The sequence below is a fragment of the Protopterus annectens genome, chromosome 9.part0 (assembly GCF_019279795.1).
Source record: "Protopterus annectens isolate FY-2018-M chromosome 9.part0, PAN1.0, whole genome shotgun sequence".
Lineage (NCBI taxonomy): Eukaryota > Metazoa > Chordata > Ceratodontiformes > Protopteridae > Protopterus > Protopterus annectens.
The window spans coordinates 66,376,928-66,399,427 of NC_056743.1; the positions used below are offsets into that span (position 1 = coordinate 66,376,928).

Here is a 22,500-nt window from a genome sequence, read left to right on the forward strand (position 1 = left end):
AAACATAAAAATATAAATATATAAATATAAATATATACATATATAAATATATATATATATATATAAATATAAATATATAAATATAAATATATAAATATAAATATATATATATATATATATGTATATATGTATTTATGTATATATATGTAGGACGTTTGCTCGAGTGAGCAAACATCCGAAAAAGAAGTTATGTACCTACCATAATGTTCCATGTTAGTTGTCTTCTTCACGCCTTTTTTCTTGCTGGTTGGGTTCGGTTCAAAAGAAACCAGAACCCCTCTCCGCACCAAGGGGGAAGACTGCGAGGCAGATGTGGGAGCAGAGCTCACCTGAGCCGAAGCCCCGAGGGGGAGAGCGGGGTCGGACAAGAGTCTGATGTCACTCGCGCCCTCGGAGCCGACGAGGGAGTCTCGGCACCCAGATCCCTCCAGGGATGGTAACATGGAAGGGATCGGAGCCAATGAAACTGAAGGAGAAGGTATCGGAGCCGACGGTTCCACGACTCAAACCCCAACTAACTCGGGTCCGAGCTCATAGGATGAGTTGGAGGAGGAATATCTACAGATGTGGACGGAGCCTTCACCTGATGAGGGAGGCTGGACATTTTGGCTAGGGCCTGCGATTTTTGCAGCCTACCGACCACTCTTTCCAAGTCATGGTCCGAAAGTCTTGAGGACCGAGAAGAGTGGGATGAGCGATGACTACGCTCTGACTGGAGCAGAGCCGATTTCGGAGCCGAATGTATCGACTCCAGAGAAGGAGACCTGGATCTTTTTTGACTGTCAGATGGCTCCGAAGAACGTGTCGGAGCCGACTGGGAGGGAAGAAAATCGGTTCCAACCAGAGCCGAGATGGATGGTATGGCTTCACCCAACGACGGCTCCGAACTGGGAGCCGAATGTTTAGGTGGCCTGGAAGATTTCACGGGCTGAGCCTTCGCCAGTGAATCTTGGGGCTTAAGCAAACCCCTCAGGATTAATTTATTTTTGCGCTCCTGCAGGACTTTTGGACTGAAAGCATGGAAAAATCGAGCAACAGTCCTGCAGGTGCACAGCGCCCAGACAATAAACACAAGAATTGTGACCCATCTGTCAGAGACATCTTCTGACAGCATGAGTCACACTTCTTGAATCCGGATGGCTTAGGACCCTTGGACATCCTGGAGGAAAACCAAGGACAAGAAACACACACAGAAAAGTTAACAACCTAACTAAAAAATTGTAGAGACTAGCTACTACAACCAAAAAAACTACAAGCAGTACTACAAACACTATAGATGACTATCACTAAACACTAACAGTGATACTACAGGACCATACATATATATATACATATATATATATATATATATAGATATATATAGACATATATATATATACATATATATATATATATACATATATATATATATATATATATATATATATACATATATATATATATATATATATATATATATATATATATATATATATATATATATACATATATATATATACATATATATATACATATATATATATATACATACATATATATATATATATATATATATATATATATATATATATACATATATATATATATATATATATACATATACATATATATATATATATATATATATATACATACATATATATATATATATACATATACATACATATATATATATATATATATATATATATATATATATACATATACATATATATATATATATATATATATATATATATATATACATATATACATATATACATATGTGTCTATATATATACATATATATATATACATATATATATATATACATATACATATATATATATATATATATATATATATATATATATATATATATATATATATATATATATATATATATATATATATATATATATATATATATATATATATATATATATATATATATATATATATATATATATATACATATATATATTTTTTTTTAAGGAAATGGAGAGAAAAGCTTATCCTCTAACTAAAATGGAAAAACATTTCTGAAGTAAGGAAAGGGAGAGAAGGGAGGGAGGGGAAACTAACGTAAACGAGTTTCTTGAGGAGAAGTAATCTGGATTTGGAGAAAACTAACTACAATACAACAGTTTTATCTAACTGCTAATTTTACACTAAAAACTAACAGTTTTGTAACAAGAAAAATACAATAATAAAGTTTTATATGACCTGAGCCAGTAGAACAACCTCGTAGCAGAAGCGGCAAACGAGATCTGGATATCTAGTGCCAGGCATCATGGGATATAGGGGGGCCTCGAGCCAGTAAGCAGCTGCTGAGCTTTTGAAGATGGCAGAGTCGGAGTTGAGGATCGGCTCCGAACCCAACCAGCAAGAATGAAGGCGAGATAGACAACTTAACATTCCATAATAACCGAACACACTTTAATGAAAGCGCTTTTATCGAAAAAGCCTTTCGTTAAAGTGTGTTACAAAAAAAAAATAAAAGAAAATACTACATTTACATTTTAGCAGGGGGGCTTTGCCCCCTTGCACCCATGTGGGGGGTTGTACCCCCCACACCCCCCTACTTTAATATTCTCCCTCAGAGACTGCACTACAGCGGGGAAATGGAAAATTCCATTACCCGTACCGTAGTACAGCCTCGGAAACTGGCATACTTATGCGAAAGTGCTTCTTTGGTGAATAGCACTTTTGGGTAAGTATGCCCGGCCGTTTGGGTTTTGGTCGTTTTTTCACTTGAACAAACGTCCTAGATCCATTTTATATACATATATATATATATATATATATATATATATATATATATATATTACACACACACATATACACATTTATATACACACATACTTCAAGCAGAAGGTTGAATATCACAGTGAAAAAGGATCATGACAAAATGAGGATGGGGACTGAAAGACTAGAATTTTGCATGCACACCCTTATGGAATATAACAGCAACCACATAAAATATGTTAATTGTAAAGTAGCAGAAAGTATGACAGTGCTTGGAGAAAGGTTTTACCAATATTGATGACTACAAGTAGGTACCGTGAAAAGGCAAAAACAGGCTGCAATTTATTGGAGGAAATTAGTAAAGGAACCAATGTATTGGGAGCAAATATATGCAGAGAGAAAAGCATCACAGTGGGGTGATATTAAGCAGGAGTTTGGACTGATAATACAGAACAGGCAAAGAAAAAGGGTATGGGGTTCTAAAAGAAAGACCAGCTCTGGAAGACTTTTTATTTGCTTCTAGAAAAGATGTTAAAAGGGAATACTTTACAGGGTGTATAGAATAATGTATGATAACTAAATAATCTGTTAGACTAGATCAGGAAACACTGGGAAGGATCATTAAGGCAAATTACAATGTGTACAGCTTCCACTTATGGAACAAAATCCAGAAGATTTAGGATTTTTACACTGGAGGTGTTGAAGCTGCGGTGGTGGTGCTGCGGTAGCATTGTTGCCTCACAGTAAGACTCTGTCCGGTTCGATTCTCAGCTACAGCATCTTCTGCGTGGAGACGTGCGTGAATGGGCGTACCTTCGTTGAAGGTTGTGCGTCAGGGCTGGCACCTCGGCACGTAAAAATCTATCTGCCAATCATTAGCGGACTGGAGTTCCTCTGTGGAGACCCCTAACCGGGAAAAGCCGAAAGAAACAACAACATTGGAGGTGTTGAAGGGATAATTTATACCACAAGAATACTTCAGAAGATTTCTCCACCGGTAGACAGTACATGTGGAAGATATGAAAGGTAACTGGGAACATGTTTTTTGGGAATGTAAAGAGCTGACATTATTTAAAAATATCCTACAGAGGGAAGAAATGGTAGTAACTAAGGAAATTATGCTTATGAGCTGGGATACAGGATCTTATTTGTCTAGTTAGAGTAAGACCTAACTAATACACTACAGGCTGAAAAAAAATTACTAGAAAAGGGAAATCAAAATCTAAGCCAACAGTAATACAAATTCTGAATATTGTAAAGCAGATAAAGTAACTGGAGGTAGAATCTTTAAAAAGGACGCACCAAATTTAATAGAAATAAAAAGAATTTGTGGGAAGAACTTTTGTAGAATATTGGTCAGCAGTAGGAATGAGTTTCAAATGAAGGCAGGAACTGAGCATTTTATCTATGTTGAGTGAATGAAAATTGTTAAAATGAAAATATCCATGCATACTGCACAATAACAATAATGGAAACTGTTACTGTGCTTTGTTTTCTATTTATGTATGGGAGCTCAAAAAAAAAAAGGAAAGACCCGCTGACAAGAACATTTAGGGATATGGGGGAAGTCTAGGTGGTCGATGACTCTTCATTACCATTAGTGGATTGCACTGCAATACAAACAGAATGAAGGCTGATACTCTGGGGAAGTATAAGAGAGGACTGATGGAAGGGACTTGACTCTCATTAAATACACCTACTAAAGAAATGTTTCTTCCCCTGCTATCATTTCAAAACTAACAATGTCAATGGACGTAAGATTTGAACAAATGATGGCAGCACTAGATTTCCAAACACCCTGCAACTGTATGGCAATTATCACAGAGGATTAAGGCTCTGAACCAGTGTTAAGCTGCCTCCTGTGCACACAGTACAGCATTTAATTCCATCCACCTTTATAGTACAGTTTTGTACCTACCATAAATGTAGATGTCCGAGAGGTATGCATCTGCAGTCCTAACAAATGGGTTGTCCTGCCTCAGGCAGCCCTTCGGTCGGCCGGATTCCAAAGTCTGGGTCTGGCCTCGGCTGATGTCGCACTTCACCCGACGTCATAGCTGCTGTTAATTGGGTATAAAGGCATCAGCCGACGCCATTTTCCTCAGTGTTTCTTGCCCCAGATGCCAGGTGCCCTCTAGGAAGGCTAAATTTGGATAAATGCAAATGATTCCAAACAGTAAAGAGCAACTAAAAATGAACAGGTATACACATATATACAAACAAATACACCATAATAGATTCCCCCAGCTAGCTACAAGATGGGCAAATACCCTAGGAGTACCACAGAGGGGAAGGAGGGAGGGTAATCCTGACTGCAGATGCATACCTCTCGGACATCTACATTTATGGTAGGTACAAAACTGTACTATGTCCTTCAAGGATGCATCTGCAGTCCTAACAAATGGGTAGAATACCATAGCCAAACTGGGGGAGGAGGTACTAAGAAGATTATGGTGTAGTTAAGATCCCTTGCAAAACAGCAGTGGCAAAACCTGCTCGGGATCTGGAGTATAAAGGTAGATTATAATGCTTGGCAAATGTATGCACGGAGCTCCAAGTAGCAGCCTCTAAAATGTCTTTGGTAGCCACTCCTCGTAAAAAAGCAGTAGTAGTGGCTGTAGCCCTTGTGGAGTGAGGTCTGATGTTTTCTGGAGTTGTCTTTCCATGAAAAGAGTAACAAAATCTGATGCAATTTCCTATCCATTTTGAGATTGCCTGTTTTGAAATTGCTTTTCCTTCCATTCCTGTTGCATATGCTACCAGAAGCTGGTCAGTTTTTCTATTGTTCTTGGTTCTGTCCAGGTAGTAGCACAATTGCCTTTGCACATCCAAGGTATGTAGTAGTCTTTCCCCCCTGTTCTGTGGGTTGGGGAAGAATGTTGGTAGGTGGATTGCTTGGTTTAATGATACCCTGGAGACCACCTTTGGCATAAAAGTAGGATTAGTTCTCATGGACACTCTATCCTGATGGAAGATAAGGAAGGGCTGTACTGCCATCAATGCCTGTAATTCAGAAACCCTTCTTGCTGAAGTAATTGCAAGTAGGAAAGCAGTTTCCCAAGATAAGAACTGTAATTCTGCTGTTGCTGCTGGTTCAAAAGGAGGAAGTGTCAACTTTTCTAACACAAAGTTCAGGTCCCATGTAGGCAAAGGTGGCTTCCTTGGCGGCTTTACATTTTTAATTCCTCTCAGAAACTGCCTGAGTAGAGGATGAGAGAAGACTGGAGGATCCATGTTGTATTCTGCTGAAATTGCTGAGGCATGAATCTTAATGGAGGAGTAAGACAGGCCATTGTGGAAAAGCTCTGCTAAATATTCCAGGATATTAGCTATGTTTGCCAATGATACATTTTCTCCTTTAGTTGCACTCCAAATGAGGTATCTTTTCCATTTTGCTGAATAAGTTTTCCTTGTTGAGGGTCTGCGAGCCTCCAAGATAATGTCTTTAACCCTTTGAGATAAATCTTGGTTATTTTGTTTTATGTAATGTTCCAAGCAGCCAGCTGCAGAGTTTTCAAGTTTGGATGCAGGATTTTGAAGTTGTTCTGTGTTAGCAGTAAAGGAACAAGGGGTAGAGGCCATGTGTGTTCCCGAGACATGCTCCTCAGTAGCGGGTACCAATGCTGCCTCGGCCAGTCTGGAGCTATCAGGATGATCCTTGGGTGGTCTTCTTTGATCTTCAGTAGCACTTTGTGCATCAAAGGAAGAGGAGGGAATGCACATGCTGTCAGGTTTTCCCAACTGAAGGATAGGGAGTCCACCTTCCAAGCAAGTGGGTGGTATGTCCTTGTGCAGAATTTTTTCAATTGGTGGTTGTGTGGGGATGCGAACAGGTCTATTTCTGGTAGTCCCCATTTCTTTGTAATGGATTTGAAGATGTCTGGATGCAGCATCCATTCGTGGGCATCCGTGGTAGTTCTGCTTAAGATGTCTGCTAGTATATTTTCTTTTCCTGGCACAAATATGGCCTGGAGCTGAATGTTGAGGCTCAGGGCCACATTCCAGAGGTCCATTGCCATCCGGCATAGAGGATATGAATGTGTGGCCCCCTGCTTGTTGATGTACCACATAACTGTGGTGTTGTCCGTCCTTATCAGCAAATGACCCTCTTGAAGAAACGGTCTGAATGTCTGAATTGCCTGCTTTACTGCCAGCATCTCTTTTTGATTTATGTGTAGGTTCAGCTGGTCTTGTGTCCATAAGCCTTGTATGCACTTGTCCACCATGTGTGCCCCCCAACCGAGGTCTGAGGCGTCCGTGGTGATAGTCTGGCTTGGGTGAGGGCTGTGGAACGGCAGTCCTTTGTTCAATTGACAGGCCTGAGCCCACCACTGGAATTCTTGCTTCAGGCATGGAATTATTGGAATTTGGGCTTCTAGGCTGTGCTTGTGCTGAGACCATAAATTCCTTAGGTACCATTGCAACTTCCTCATATGTAGTCTGGCATGTGGAATCAATATTATGCAGGATGCCATGTAACCCAGGGCTTGCAGGACTTTCCTTGCTGTAAGGTGGCTCTGCGTTGCTAATGCCATGAAATAGAGTGGTAGTTGCTTTTGCTTTTCTGCTGTGAGGAATGCCATTTGGTTTGATGTGTCCAGTTCTGCACCCAGAAAAGTTATCCTTTGGGATGGTATCAGCCTTGACTTTTTTATGTTTACTGTGTATCCCAGGGCTTGCAATAGGTGAATAACCTCTCTCAAATCTTTTGTTAATTTGTTTTTGTTGTCCGCTTGTAACAGGCAATTGTCCAGGTATGGATAAATTTGAATTCCCTGAAGCCTGCAATGAGCAATTACTGATGCCAGGCATTTCATGAATACTCTGGGCACAGTAGATAAGCCAAAAGGCAATGCTGAGAATTGATAATGCTCTGATCCTGCAAGAAATCTGAGGTATCTTCTGCAATTTGGTCATATGGGGACGTGCAGGTATGCCTCCTTGAGATCTAGAGTTACCAGCCAAGACTCCTTGCCCAACATGGGAAGAAGCTGCTGTAGGGTCAGTATCTTGAATTTTGGAACAATGAGATATGTGTTCAGAGCGGACAGGTCGAGAATAGGTCTCCATTGGTTTTCCTTTCTTGGTACCAGGAAAAGTCTGGAATAAAATCCTTGTCCTTGTTCCATAGACGGTACCTTTTCTACAGCTCTCATCCTTAGTAAGTGGTCTATTTGTTTTAGAGCGTTTGTCTTTTGGTTTGGTGGTAGGTTTGGCATTCCTCTCTTCCTTGGTAGAGTATGGAAGTGAAACCTGTAACCTTTGTCTATTGTCTGTAAAATCCATTTGTCTCCTGTAGAAGTGGTAGTGGCTGGATCTGTGGCAGTACTTCTCTGGTTGTTAGGCTGCCACTGACGTCCCCTGTAGGCACCTCTGGATTGACCTCTGCCTCTTGGGCGCCTATTTTTGCCTCTCTGTGCTCTGGTGGTGTCTGGAAAGGACCAATTCTTAGAAGGCCAGTTCCTACTAAACCTCGGAGGCTGAACCTGTAAGAAATCCTTGACTGTTTGGACAGATTTTGCTTTTTCTTCCACCTTCTTTAACACTTGCTGTGCAGGAGAACCAAACAAACTGTGTTTTTCCATGGGAGCATCTAGGAGCTTTGACTTTACATGGTCTGGTAAGGATTGCTCTTTTAACCATGCATGTCTTCTGATCACTGTACCAGTCATAGCTGATCTAAAGGAAGCCTCCAGTGCATCATAGCCGCATTTTAAGGAATGATTACTGACCTGCTGAGTGTTATGTACCAAATCCTGAAGGGACTTACGGTCTAAAGGTTCAGGAGAGGACAGTTTTTTAGTTAGCTGATCTAACAAAAATTCCTGATACTGAATCATGTGGAATTGACAGTTTAAGGCCCTAGCCGAAAGAGTAGCAGAAGTATAAACTTTTTTACCCCATCTCTCTAATGCCCTGGATTCTCTTTCAGAGGGGAGGGGGTTTTTGGCAGAGGCAGCTGCTACAGCCTTGGGGCCCTGTGAAATAGTTTCAGGGTCTGCAATAGGAGCCTTTTACAAATGATAATGTGTGTTCGGAACCCTGTAGTATCTGTCGGGCTTAGCAGGGGCCGGGGGTAGAGAATCAGGGGCAGTACAAGCATCATTAAATGCATCTACAACTGTAAGTACTGGAGGAATGGCTAAAGGCCTATGCTGTGGCAAATGTAAAAAGGTCCTAAGCCTTTTCCTAGAATCTGAAAAATCCTGGCCCTGCCATTGAAATTGTTCTCTCATAGCGTGCAAGGTTTCCCCAAAAGAAAATTCCTCAGGAGGAGAGGCAGAAGGAATGGAGTCTTCTGCGTCAGAGTCCTCATATGGAGAATAAGGGCCTTCTGGGGGGTTTGAATTTTCTGAATCATCAGAGGAATAATCTGTAGAAACTGGCTCTGGGGGCTCAGCTCTAGGCCTCTTCTCTGGAGGGGGATGAGAAGCCCTGTCAGGATGAGGTTGGGATCCCCTGATCAAAGAAATGAGATCCTCTGCCAGGCTAAGCATTTGAGTACTAGAGCTAGGCCTGTGTGAGGGGGTTTTGGCAAGCACGGCCTTAGAAGATTTAGCTGCTCTAGCCCTAGAAAAAGCCTTAATTGACATGGATGCAGGGGGCCTAGCAGCTCCACGTGCAGGAGTAGATATGTCTAAGGGAATAGTATCTGATAAATCCTGAGAACCTGCGAGAGCAGGTGGAAATTCAGTAGCAGATTCAGCCATGCTGGATGAGGCCTCGGTTGTAGGAGGCATGCTTTCGGCCGAAGGAAGAACAGAGGACTCTGTTTCAGCCGAAACAGAGACACTCGCGGTTGGCTTAACCGCGGTTTCGGCCGAAACCGCAGACCGCGAGTGTCGGTCCTTTTCCTTACGCTTTTTAGCTAATTGTGAAGTCGGAGTCTTCGACGGCATGTTATGATCAAAAGCGGAGCCGAAAAACTCCTCTGCAAACTCCGACCGACGTCTAAGTGTCCGTCGGTTGAAGGAAGCACAGGCTAGACAAGCTGCTACGTCGTGGTCTGGGCCTAAGCAAGGAAGGCAGTAAGAGTGGAAATCCTTATGAGGTATTTGTTTCCCACAAGTTAAACAGTTATTCACTTTTTCTGACATCGGCTGAGGCAAGAAAGAGTCCCCAACGGGGTACTTAGCTTTTTAGAAGTCTTCGGTAGTAGTAATCTCTGGTTCTGACCGACTGGCACTTGCGAACAGCTTCTGCTTGGGCCACGGCAAGAAAGACTGAGGAAAATGGCGTCGGCTGATGCCTTTATACCCAATTAACAGCAGCTATGACATCGGGTGAAGTGCGACATCAGCCGAGGCCAGACCCAGACTTTGGAATCCGGCCGACCGAAGGGCTGCCTGAGGCAGGACAACCCATTTGTTAGGACTGCAGATGCATCCTTGAAGGACATCTGCATACTGTGTGATGCTGACCTTCCCCTCTTGGGAGAAGTGGGACGTGTGCATATTCAGGGCACACCTAAATGGATCAACTTCCCTGAAGTCCTGGGGAAATAACCATGCAATGATATCTGTGGGTGGGCAGGGCAGTCCTACTCAAGTCAGCCCTTGCAGAAGTGAGGGGTGAAGGAGCACTTATGTCCATAGCATATCCCCCCCAAAAGGTGTCAATGGGCATGCACAGCACAAAGGGGAAGAAAAGTTAAAAATTTCCCTTAGCAACAGTGTGACACTGCCCCAGGATGCCTAGGTCTTCTGACTGGTACAAAAAACGTTTGGAGTAAGACTGGAATATTTAAGAGGGCTCAGTAGACATTGTGATTGATGGGACACATTGGAAGGAGGTGATGGCCAGCTATGGGGGAGCAAAAAAAAATCATCAAAAAAAAAAAGATGCCACTACCAGCTGAAGCACCTTTAAGTAAAGATGGAGAACTAGTGACCTTTCCTGCTGCATGAAGACATAAGCAACAGAGTAAGATCTAGTGAGTAACCATGTGTGGGGCACTGTCAGCAAGTCAACAAAGCCATTACAGCAACAGGTGGCAGTGCCAATTTATGCTTAAAGTTATCAAGACCCCAACAGCTGAATAATGGGTGGAATGTGGGACTCTGCCCCTGTGCCATGTCCTTGGTTATGTGATCAGACACGAGTAGGTATTATTCTAAATGGTTTAAGAAGATGGAACTGAAACTCAAAGGCCTAAAATGGGAAGCCTGTTAAAGTGTGCCCAATGTTCAGTCTCAGTATCCAACTCCTGCTCATTCTCATTAAAGGAATCCCCTCAGCTATGATCAAAGGAAAAAAGCACATGAATCAGAGAAGGCATGGGATTTATAATGTCACATCTTGAAAACCAACGTCTTACTTCTAAAATAAGCACCTACATTTATGTGACTTCACCAAGCAGCATTTACTGAACTTGAGCTGATTTCAAGTAGTCCAAAAAGGAAGCTTGTATATGTCAACCAAGAATAATCAAAATTTTAGGACAGGCTCAACAACATGCTAAACCATTTTTCCATATGGAAACAAAAACGGATTTCTTTAAGTCTCTACATTAGTAACTTCAAACTCACGGCACAATCTGTCATCAAGGATGCAGTTGACCTGAAGCCAATAAAGTACACAGAAAACCTCCACTTATCAATGGAAGATGAGTCTTGTCATCAAATCAAAAATGGGAATGGCTCTACCCTTTAGCAAATCAACAAGAAACACATTTTATTGTAAGAAGACAAGAACTGACTAAAGTTAACAACAATGCATCTACACTTTTGATGACGGAAGCAATAAACTGATGGAAAAAACTCAATCTGTTGACATTACTCTGTTTACATGGTAATCTTGAGGTGGTGTGGGATGTCTTCTGGTGGAATACATGCAAGATAATTTCATGTATGTAATGCACACTGAGTGCAACTGCCCTGATGAAGAACGGGGAACAGAAACAAAGAATAACAGATGCAGTCTTCTCTGCACAGCTAAATGCTTTACACTGTGACTGCACTCAGCTATTAAATAATATAACTACTCTTATCAAAAATCATCAGGGAAATCAGATGCTTACCACAAAGAAGCCAAACAAATTATCCATTTTTGTAAATCATGCATTTTAGCAACTTTTGGTTAATCAATTTCCAATGTCCATAGGAGAAAGATATTTTTTATTAATTCTGTAAAGGCTCACTTCAGTTGGCAGCTGTTCTGCTTACAGAAATTATTTGGCTTTTCACGTAGTAACAGTTGTAAACAATGCATTTTGCTGCAGAATATCCCTACACAGAGAGAAAAAAACTGACAGCATCAAGCAACCTCACAGTCTATCTAATGGCTATCCAGTTATCAATTTTTACCTGACCCAGTGATGACAGCCCAAATGTTTAAGAGTTCCAAGGACTACTGCGCCTATCACGGAATCTCAGTACATCATTCTTACTACATTTGGTATGAGGAAATTCCATGACAACAGCCTATACAAAAGTACCGTTGTGCATCTGAAACCCACATTTGCTTACTTCTTTAGCATACCTCTGGACTACTTCCATATGAATACAAACATCTAATCTCCAACAGAACCAGTCCATCTTTTGTAAGTATCACACCTAAATACCAATTTACGAATATACTTACGAAAAAAAGGAAGTTAAACAGGAAAAGAAAATACTTTGTGACTTTCAGGCACCCACTTGCCATCTTTGCCTACTTTGGACCTGCAGAGAAAAAATAAGATCAAAGTCAATTGTAAATATTTTACTCTCAAAGTTACAGTCTAGTTGCATTTCAAAACAAACTAGACAATCTACCTACAAAAAGTGCAAATGCAACAGTAAAAAAAAATATATACAGTAAGACATCAGCCCACGTGATCTGGCATGATGTACAGTAACAATTTCCTGAGTTTTTCCTGGTGTGTGATGAACTAACCATTATATTCTCTCTAGGTGTGAGTAATGTGGCTCAACCACAGCTGGTGTGTTTGGGTTACAAGAGCAAAGAGAGTGTCCAAATGTAGCCAGCCAGAGGAAACCCAGGATTACCCACAACCAAACGTGATTTACTATTATGCAATGGTACTTGTTTAAAAAGAACCTTATCTTTTTACAGTAATGCCACTGTATAACACAATGTTTTCCTCTGCCTCCTCCTTCCGCTGATGAGAGTTTTCCAAACACAGCTTTGTGATGTAATATGAATGTATCTTGCCACATGCATACCAGTGCCTGGACAGTTGCCACATGCATACCGATGCCTGCACAGTCGTCACATGCATAGCGATGCCTGCACAGTCGCCACATGCATACCGATGCCTGTACAGTCACCACATGCATACCGATGCCTGTACAGTCGCCACATGCATACCGATGCCTGCACAGTCACCACATGCATACTGATGCCTGCACAGCCAACCCCATGCATACTGATGCCTGCACAGTCACCACATGCATGCCAATGCCTGCATAGTCACCACATCCCCAGATGCATACCAGTGCATGTGGTGACTGTGCAGGCACCACATGCATACCATTGCCTGCAAAGTTGCCACATGCATACCAGTGCCTGCACAGTCGCCCCATACATACAATGCCTGCAAAGTACATCTTATTTAGTGCAACTGCTGCCACTTTTATTAGTGAAAGTCACAAGAGAGCTTACATTCAAGTGCTTATGTTAGGAAGCTGTCATGGCACTTTGTAGCCAAGTTGGATGCATTTTTAAACATTTTTACATACTGTTTTGCTTTGAGGGCAACATGTATGCATGGGAGAGTGGGTAGCACTTTTGAGGCATATAGCTGGTTCAATTTAATTTCTCTGCTTAGTGGTATGGCTAAAATATGCAATGGTCACATACAGGTGAACACCAATCTTTTCTCAAATTCATGTGTAGTTTAGCAATTCACCACATCTGGGTGTCGGTAATGCAAGAATTACCCAGGGCTGATGTGGTTTGTTCACAATGGTCACGAAGGAGTCACCAAACAATGTTAACCTGTGGGCAAATCTGTATTACTCACACTGGAATACAGTACACTGCTGTTATAAAAAATCATTATTAAAAAACGATGTTTTACTGTTTTGAAATAATGTCGCTGTGTAGTACAACGTCTTTCCCATTTCATCGCTTCCCTCCAATACAGGTCTCCGAGGATGCTTATGTGTTATGCCTATGTACACCAGCACAGTGCATTTGATTAGTGAATTTGCTGCCATCTCATCCTCAGTAACTTTCGTCTGTAAAGTTTTCTAACTTCTGGTGCACATTAAATTTCATTTCCTTAGCTACTGTATGTAGTACGAGTCCATCCCAAAACTAATACAACTGCCAGCAGTAATGTACTTTTAAAATGTTAACAGCACAGACACACAAGAAAACAGCAGCAGCTGTGATGCTGCACAGTACAAATCAGTACAACTGCCAGACTGCGTGATTTATCATGACATACAGACTGCTTTTCTTAATGCTCACTTTATCAAGAATATATGGACTGCTTTGTTCAAATATTGCGCTATCAGGGACATGCACACCAGTTTGTTAAATATTTCAGTTATCATAATACAGACTGCTTTGCTCAATCAGCACTTAAGTTTTTAAAGGTAAACTATCTACCTTTTATTTAAGCAATAACCAACTACATGGTGTGGTATATTGAAGATTTACCCACGGTTGGTGTGGTTTGATCATGAGGGCATCGTACTATTCTTCCGTGGCTGGTGGTATCTTGCTGCCCTGTTGTGATGTACTACGCATGCATATGGGACTTGTGTTCCCACGCACACCCAGTACATCAATACTTTGAAAAGGGAGCAACAGTGAAAAGAAAGTCTCCGTTGCACCGTTTTTTTTTTTTTTTTTTTTTATATAAATAAGTTTGAGCTATTTTAGGGGTAGGAGAAAGACAGAATGGAGAAATGCAAAGAAAATCAGGTACGTGTCTAGTTTTAAATAACGTACCTGATTTTCTTTGTATTTCCTCCATGCTGCCTCTCTGGTATGTCTGGACTTAATTTTTTTTTTTTTAGTTTTTATTGAAAAAAATAAATAAAAGTTACAGAATATACGAACGGAAAGAAGTCCGGGTAACCGGACCTTTTTCCGCTGGTATATTCTGGGATTTACAACGGGCACGCTGGTTGGGCTGGCCAATCAGTGTGCACGTTTTGGAATATTAATGGACAGTCACTGTATAATGTACAATAAGCAATGTACACAAAGTCACAGCTCTGCACGGTTTTCCCCAGACCTCTATTGCCAGTCTGCTCCTCGTGTTTGCTACCCATTTAGTAAGGGCTGGCAAAACAAATCCTCATTTTTTCTTTTACTCCTGATCTGCAACTTTTGCATTTTTGATCTGCAACTCACAAATTCTGATCCTTCTCTTAACTGTTAATACCTTTTTGCATTTCACATAAACCCAAAAAAACAAATGTCAGTCTCCATCAACTCTACCTTCATCTGTTTGCTCCTTTTTAGAGGGGAGTTCTCAAGACCTCATAGTGCCTTTCCCCTGTAGAATTCTTGAGCACCATCATAACTATTCTGTCTGCTCTCCTCTCGTCACATTTCACTCTCCTCAATCTGCCTGAGGAACAAGTCCATGACTGTTTGCACAAACCCAGCTAAGAATGATAAAGGCAAAAATGAAAAGCAGACAAAACTTATCTAGTTGCTCTGCACTGAAATTAATTTTTGCTCAAGTTAGTAACTAAAAAATGATGTCACTAATGGACAGTGCAAAAATTCAGGCAGAAATTTTACATCATTGACACAAGAGAAAGGATATGGGTAGCATACACTCAGAGAAGACAACTTTACAGTTTAAATTTCAACGTTGGGTAGTTCTCTACAATTTACTATAATGTACATCCGTCCATTTTTCGGTATCCTTTACCCTTTTATATGGTCACAGAGACACTAGAGCTTATCCTGACAGCCTTTGGGAGTGAGACACTGAAATCCATTCTGGACAGGCATTGCTTTATCACAGAATGTACACTAACTCACTCACACAATGAACACCCACTTACAGGAATTGGGGTAACCAGAGCACCCTGAAAAATCCCTCCTCTTCACATTCATTTTGTTGCTTTAGTAGTGCAATGGATCACAAAAGTAAGCCCAAGATACTTTCCCTCCTCCCATATGTACAGAGCTTTATTAGCCTCGACAATACAGAGTGTGCCAAGAGAGAAGATCAACTCCCTAGACCAGCCAACAAGGATCCACCACGTCGCAACCCTTCAGTAAGAGTGCACCAACTTCAGTCATCAGGCCCAGTCTAACCTGCTGCTCGATGTTACGAGTAGAATGTGCTCCCAACCTGCTGCAGTATGAACAGCGTAGAGTGTCAGAAGTGCTGCGACACAGATAAGTACTGGCCCAGTTGTGTTTCTCATTTTAGGAAATACACATAAAAAGTTTTATTTACCAAAGACAAGCATGCATATGCCCCGTCAAAACCAAACATTTGAAAGGAATACTCGCTTTCACACATACTGCATTCATATCTAACCCAGTCTTCTTTCACTGGAAGCATTTTAAAAAATTGGGCAGCAATTAATCTAATGCATCATTAGTAATCAGCAGATGTTATCAAAAGGAAAACAGCATGGAATTTGAACTGCAATCCCTCAGTCTACTTTGTCTAGACATTTATAGTTTTCCAGATCTGGTTTAGTGCACATCAAAATGAGTCCCAACACTCAACTCAAACAACTTCTTCCTTATAATTACTGCTGGGATCATTTAGTTGAGACATTTTTTGAGGCATATGACCAAAGCACAGCTATATAACATTGTATCTGAATGGTACAATTTCATGGGGGAGTGGTGGTCATGAACTCTGTGGAGACACTGACGGCCATGCTGAAAGAGAGATGAATGGAGTCCCATAGGAGACCAGCCATCTAAGGACACAACATCAACAGAAGCAAAATAAAACAAAAGGAAGAGTAATATAGCATTAACCATGTCAACAATAAAATGCAAGTGTACTTATAAATTCGCTGTAAATGATTTGGTATTTTCCACACAGATTATATACATGTAATAACTAGGCAATCTCTTGACATCCAAACGTACACAGCCAGATGGGGAAAGAAGGATGTTGAAACAGGACCATACATCAGGCCTTCTGAAGCTAAACACACAGTAGTAAGAACTACTACAACAGTGCTCTATACAAAGAAAATTGGGCTCTCTTACAGACGCTAAAGCATAAGGATCTCAAGGGGGTCCTCAGAAACCTAAACAGTATGCTGGCAGACCCCATATCAGTGATCTTCAACACATCACTGCTTATTGCAGAAATGCCACAAGACCACTGCCTGTCCAGAATGGATGTCTCACTTCCACTGGCTGTCAGCTGCCATCCAGGGAACTGCAGGCCTTTTCACAGCGGCATGGAAAGATGTGAAGAAAATAATGAAGGGAAGGCAGGCAGCATTTGTAGAGGACAACAATCTTCTGAAGATGCTCTTGGTCTAACCAGATCCAGTTTTATGGCTGAGAAACAGGCTAACCCGATACATTAGCACCTGCAGGTGTAGTATACCTGGACCTCAACAAGGCTTTCACTCGGTCCCACACAGAAGGCTGAGTGGAAACACTGGAGGGTTTGGAGGAAGAACCAAAGCTGAGGAAGGTATAGCTGAATGACAGGAAAGAGAAGGTTTGGTGAGTCTGACATTTTGTCAGAAATACAGAAGTGAATACTGGAGACCTGCCGGGGTTTATCCAAGGTCCAGTGCTCTTCACAGTGCTTACCTCAGATATATTGGTGGGAAGAAAGAAGTACCTGATGACACGAAAACAGCTACAGCAGTAAAGGATGGAGGAACAATCCACAAAAGGATGTGAAAAGGCTGAGCAAGTGGGAATAAAGTTGCTAGATTCGCTGTAAACAAATGTGAACTACATCACTTAGGCCAAGATCCTAGGTATGAAGCATCAGTTTGTGAACCGATACCAACAGAGCAGCAAAAGGATCTGCAGGTTGTTGATCAGACACAGCTTGGACGACCAGGAGCAAAGTGGCAGGGAAGGAGGGAGCAACAAACAAAGCTGGGATGCATCACCAATGGGGTACACTACAGAAGCAAAAGCTACTGCTTTCACTCAGTAAAGGCCTTGATAGACCACATCTTGATTACTGTACGCAGCTGTGGAGGCCATAGAACGAAAGTACATTAGGTTGTTAGAAGGATTTCAGGGTCTCTGCCTAACATACAAAGCTATGTCAAACCCAGAGCTGTTAGACATGCTCCACTTAAAGAAATCCCAATCCCTCTGAGCTACATGCTCTAGGGACCTAAACCTTGTCACCACAATAAACAGAACATGCTGGAGGGATAGATTCATGTCCCAGAGACTTCCCATACTCAGGAATAAATTACCTATCTATATCAAACACAGCTCCTCATTAGCACTCTTCAAAAAAATTTTTGATGACTGGATGGGAGATAGGAAATTCACCCGGGGATCACTTCTGTGGCTCTGCTTGACAATGGCACAGGAAAATACATTTTCTTGGGTGACGAAAGCCAGGGTACCTTTTTGGCTAGGCTTATATAGGCCCTAGGGCCAATAGCCTAGTACCTACCTATGAACCTATGACAGTCTACTAGACTGAGGGGAAGAAATATGACCTGAGGCTAGAGCTCTTCCTCAGCCATGAGCAGAAGAGAGAAAAGGTAATGGATACTCTGTTTTAGATCATGTCAGAAAGATGTAAAAGCGTCATTCTGAACATAAAGGAGGGGATTTAGGTAGCAGGATGAAGAAACTATCTGCTCCCTGGATCACCAAACATACTTTTTCACACAAGGCCGTGGACCCATGATTAGACTGCTGGAATGGGTGGTGAACAGGGAAGCCACAGATGGCACGGGACAGGTGGAAAAGGGTAAGGGACACAGGGGAGAATGGCTTATGAACTGTTTCTGCCAACAGACAAATGTAATGTAATGATGTTAGAAGGAAAACATTCTGAGCTATAATCTTCCAAAACAGACATGGGATATGAAATGGGATATTCACATTAAGAGGGTTGTGGATGAAAAGGGTCTCTGGACCAGTCCACCTACCCATTTGTCAAATAATGAATAAATAAAATAAACATTTTCACTTCTACTGCTAAGGCAGAAGTATTATAACTTAGCACTCAGTTTTGGCCATGTTTTGTCAGTGCTAAGGTATACATACAGTTGTCTAAAATACCAGCATTCGTGTCAGGTCTTGTGGAGTAGCTTTCACTTTCAGTCTGATAAATTTTAAAATTGACCCGATTAAAACTCTTTCTGCCAACCTCCCTTGCATCTGTGCATAACTCGTATCCTATTTGATAACGCAGTCAAATTTTCTACAAGAAATATATTATCTCCCTCTGATGGGGCAGTTTTTATGTATATAAAAAAAAGAAAAGAAAAAATAGAATTTTACACTAAAGGTTCTGCAAACAGAACTACTGGGCCTTTTCTCTGTTCCTTATATTTGTGGCCCGGTTAACCAAAGTTCAGTTAGTAGCCTGGGCATATGATGGAGCTGGAACAGAGTCGACGGAAGTCACTGTACTCTGCTGCTTCATCCATTCTGGAAGAAAGGGGGTGACTCTGGCTCCTTTTAGTGGTGACATAGTGGGAGCACTAGGTGTTACACCAATACAGTACAAGTTTACTGAGCAAGTACTTCCACATCGCACATGCATAGCCCAGTGGATTCAGCATGAAAAAGCACACTAACAGCCGCTGCAACACATGGTGAAGTTCTGAGAGCTGCATAAGGGAAGGGGATGCTTCACCAGGAGAGGGGTAGGCCACTCCATAGGACTGGCAAGCTGGCCTGCTCTCTGCCACCAGACTCTCACCCCTGGTAGAATAGATGAGCTGATAGGGCAGTCATGCAGCAACAAATGGGCTGCAAGTTTCTCATCCAGTAGGGGAATGCCAGTCTCCCACCATAGCCATTAGCTCTTGAAAGCCCTTTCCTAAGATGCCAATTACAGATAATTAGGGGTATTTTCAGGTTGTTTCGTTTCCTACCAGAGGTGTTAATATTTTGGACATACTTTGTGTTAAAAATCAGGAAATGATAGTCAGTTGTGAAGTCTGTGAAGAACTTATAGGGATCAGATCATTTAATATTTCCTAGACGTTTAAGTCTATTATGACCATGAATGATTAGGGGTTTAGGTAAGAATTTTACAGAGCAGACCATGGTAAGACAAGGAAGGAGTTATCTGTTTGGAGCTATAGGGATACAATTGGCTTAGCTGAAATTAAGGAAGGTGGGGAAAAATGTTATGTTGTTTATACAAGTTAATTGATGATTTTGTGCCACTGGTCCCTAATGAACTAAAAGTGATAAATCTCCAAGGTGGAATGCTTCTTTGGAGAAATTATACAAAAGGGTTTGGGATTTATGGGAAAGACTGAAGAAGATATTGGGGAGTGAAAATGTAAATAAATTTAGGGTAGTAAGGAATAAATTAAGGAAACAGGTTAGGTTAACAAGGAATTTCTGTGAAAAAAAAAAAAGTTTGGCAAGTAATGTGGTATTAAATAAAAGACTTTTTACGGGTGTCTGAATAAATACCAAAAAAAAAGGATGTGCATTCAGATGTACCTGTCTGTTGTAATTTGGTTACTGATAATAGGTTACTGACTATTGTTTTTTTTTTTCAACCCTTTAATAGGCCCTGTAAGAAATTTTGTTGAAGGAAATGTTCCTAGTGGCAGTCTTTTTTTTGGTTAGGTTCAGATGACCTGTCGAAGATGGTTAAATATAGTTCAGCTGTAGGTCCCGATGGAAATGGATTTTTTTTGTCAGCCATTATCAAAAAAATTTCCCCTTGCTTGAGTTTTCTTTTACAAAGGTCATTTGAAACAGGTTATGTGGCTGTAATTTGAAAATTGGCACATATTGTACCAGTGTTTAAGGGTGGTGATCACTGTATGGTTGAAAATAACAGACCAGCTAGTCTTACTAGTATTACGGGTAAATGTTATGAATGCATAATTTTAAATACATTATTAAAACACTGGACGGGAGACTTGACATTACTCAGCATTGTTCCATAGCTGGAAGGTTTTGTAGTATTAATTTGCTTTCCTTTTATTGGTATTTACTGAAATTATTGGGTAAAGGGGTTGTAGATGATATTATATACTTGGATGCGTCAAAGGCCTTTGATACAATGCCACATTTCAAGTCTATTTCCTTACTGAAGGAATGCAATATTAGTGTGTATGTAATCAGATAAATTATTAACTGGCTGACAGGGAGATGATATAGAGTAAAGATTAGTCACATATTTTCAGATAAGAGGGAGATATCAGGGGGGCCCCTCAGGGCTCAGTTTTGGGTCCAGTTTTATTTTGGATTTTTATGGCCAGTTTTTCCAGTAGATAAATTTTGGACGAGTAAATATGTGGATGATGTAAAAGTTGGATTAGTATTTCTGGCTTAACTGCTCAGCTCTCCTGTCAATCCTATTTGAATACTTTATTTAGGTGGGTCACAGAAAATAAGATATTTAATGTTAATAAAACCTGTGTCATGCAGTTTGGGGAAGAAAACCCTAACTATCCCAATGCTTTGGATAATGTTAGTATTCAGGAGGTTAATGTTCTAAAAGATTTGGTATTAAAATTGACAACTCCTTAAGTTTTGGCCCTCATTTCCTTGATATTGTCAGAAGGTATTATTATGAAATCAATAACATTTTTAAGAGTCGTTAGTAGGGATAATAAATACGGTTTTACTTCCAATCTATAAAACAATACTTAGGCTCATTATCTGTGTGCATGACAGCGTGACTGGAAACAATGCAAAGGCATTTTACCAGAAGGATAAAGAATGACGGCTAAAGGTTACCATAAAAAAGACTTGCAGTGCTGTCTCTGTTCACAATGAAATACATGTCAGTTAGGAGATTCAGCTGTAATTTACAAATGGGTTACAGACAGTGGTATTGGGAATATGGTGAGTATTCGAAGCAGAACACATTAACTGAATACCAGGAATAACAACTACTTTATAGATTTTAAGGGGGGGGGGGCAACACTACTGTGTGGAATAATGTCTTTCACTAGATGGCTAGTTTGTGGCGGAACAATATTCTGTTAAAGGTTAGAAAATCAGAATATGTTAACTCCTTTAAGAAAATTTTAGACTGATGGTTAGGTATGAGGCATTTATGGTGGCAAGCTCTTTAAAGGCCTTCCTAAGTATTGAGCTTGATTCTTATAACACTGACCACTCATAGCTTAAAGTATTCTGACAAGATTTTATTAACATATTATGCCTTATCAATTTAAAAAGCGAGCCTCCTATACCCATTTCAACCATCTCCCAATAACATAACTTCTCCATTTCTCCACTGCTCTTTATGTCCTCATATTTTCTATTTCATACACATGGCCTCTTTTTAACATGTCCATATACACACAGTACACTGCTATATTGTTATGTAGAGCATGGTGTGCTGAGATTACGTTCACAAACAGTAAAAAGATAGGCTTGTTAAGCCACTTTTTGATGTCACAAAGGTGCTTAACAAGCAAGATCTAGTCTCAGATTACTGCATAGCAGTAGTTAATGGCAGCCACAACAAACCAATGGTTGAAGCTAAAACAGTTTTAAAATGTGCCAAGATACTTTGCTCTGCTTATCTTTTTGTTTAAAGGTTTGGCAGAGTGAAGTATCAAAAAAAAACATTTTAAAGCTGTTAGAACCTCAGAGTGACATTGCAGTACTAAGTTTTACAGCTCCTACATTTTTTCTGTGAGTGGTTGTACAGGAAGCAGATAAAGCTCCACGCACTAC

General features: G+C 40.6%; 1 protein-coding gene across 1 annotated transcript in view; it reads right to left on the reverse strand.

Annotated features, from left to right (window-relative positions):
* CD82 (CD82 molecule) overlaps nucleotides 1-22,500 on the reverse strand; it is a 1,552,457-nt gene that overhangs the window by 1,127,198 nt on the left and 402,759 nt on the right. The window contains exon 2 of the mRNA XM_044082558.1: nucleotides 12,310-12,389. Coding sequence (XP_043938493.1) covers nucleotides 12,310-12,372 — 63 coding nt within the window. The 5' untranslated portion in view covers nucleotides 12,373-12,389. The remainder of the gene's footprint in view (nucleotides 1-12,309; nucleotides 12,390-22,500) is intronic.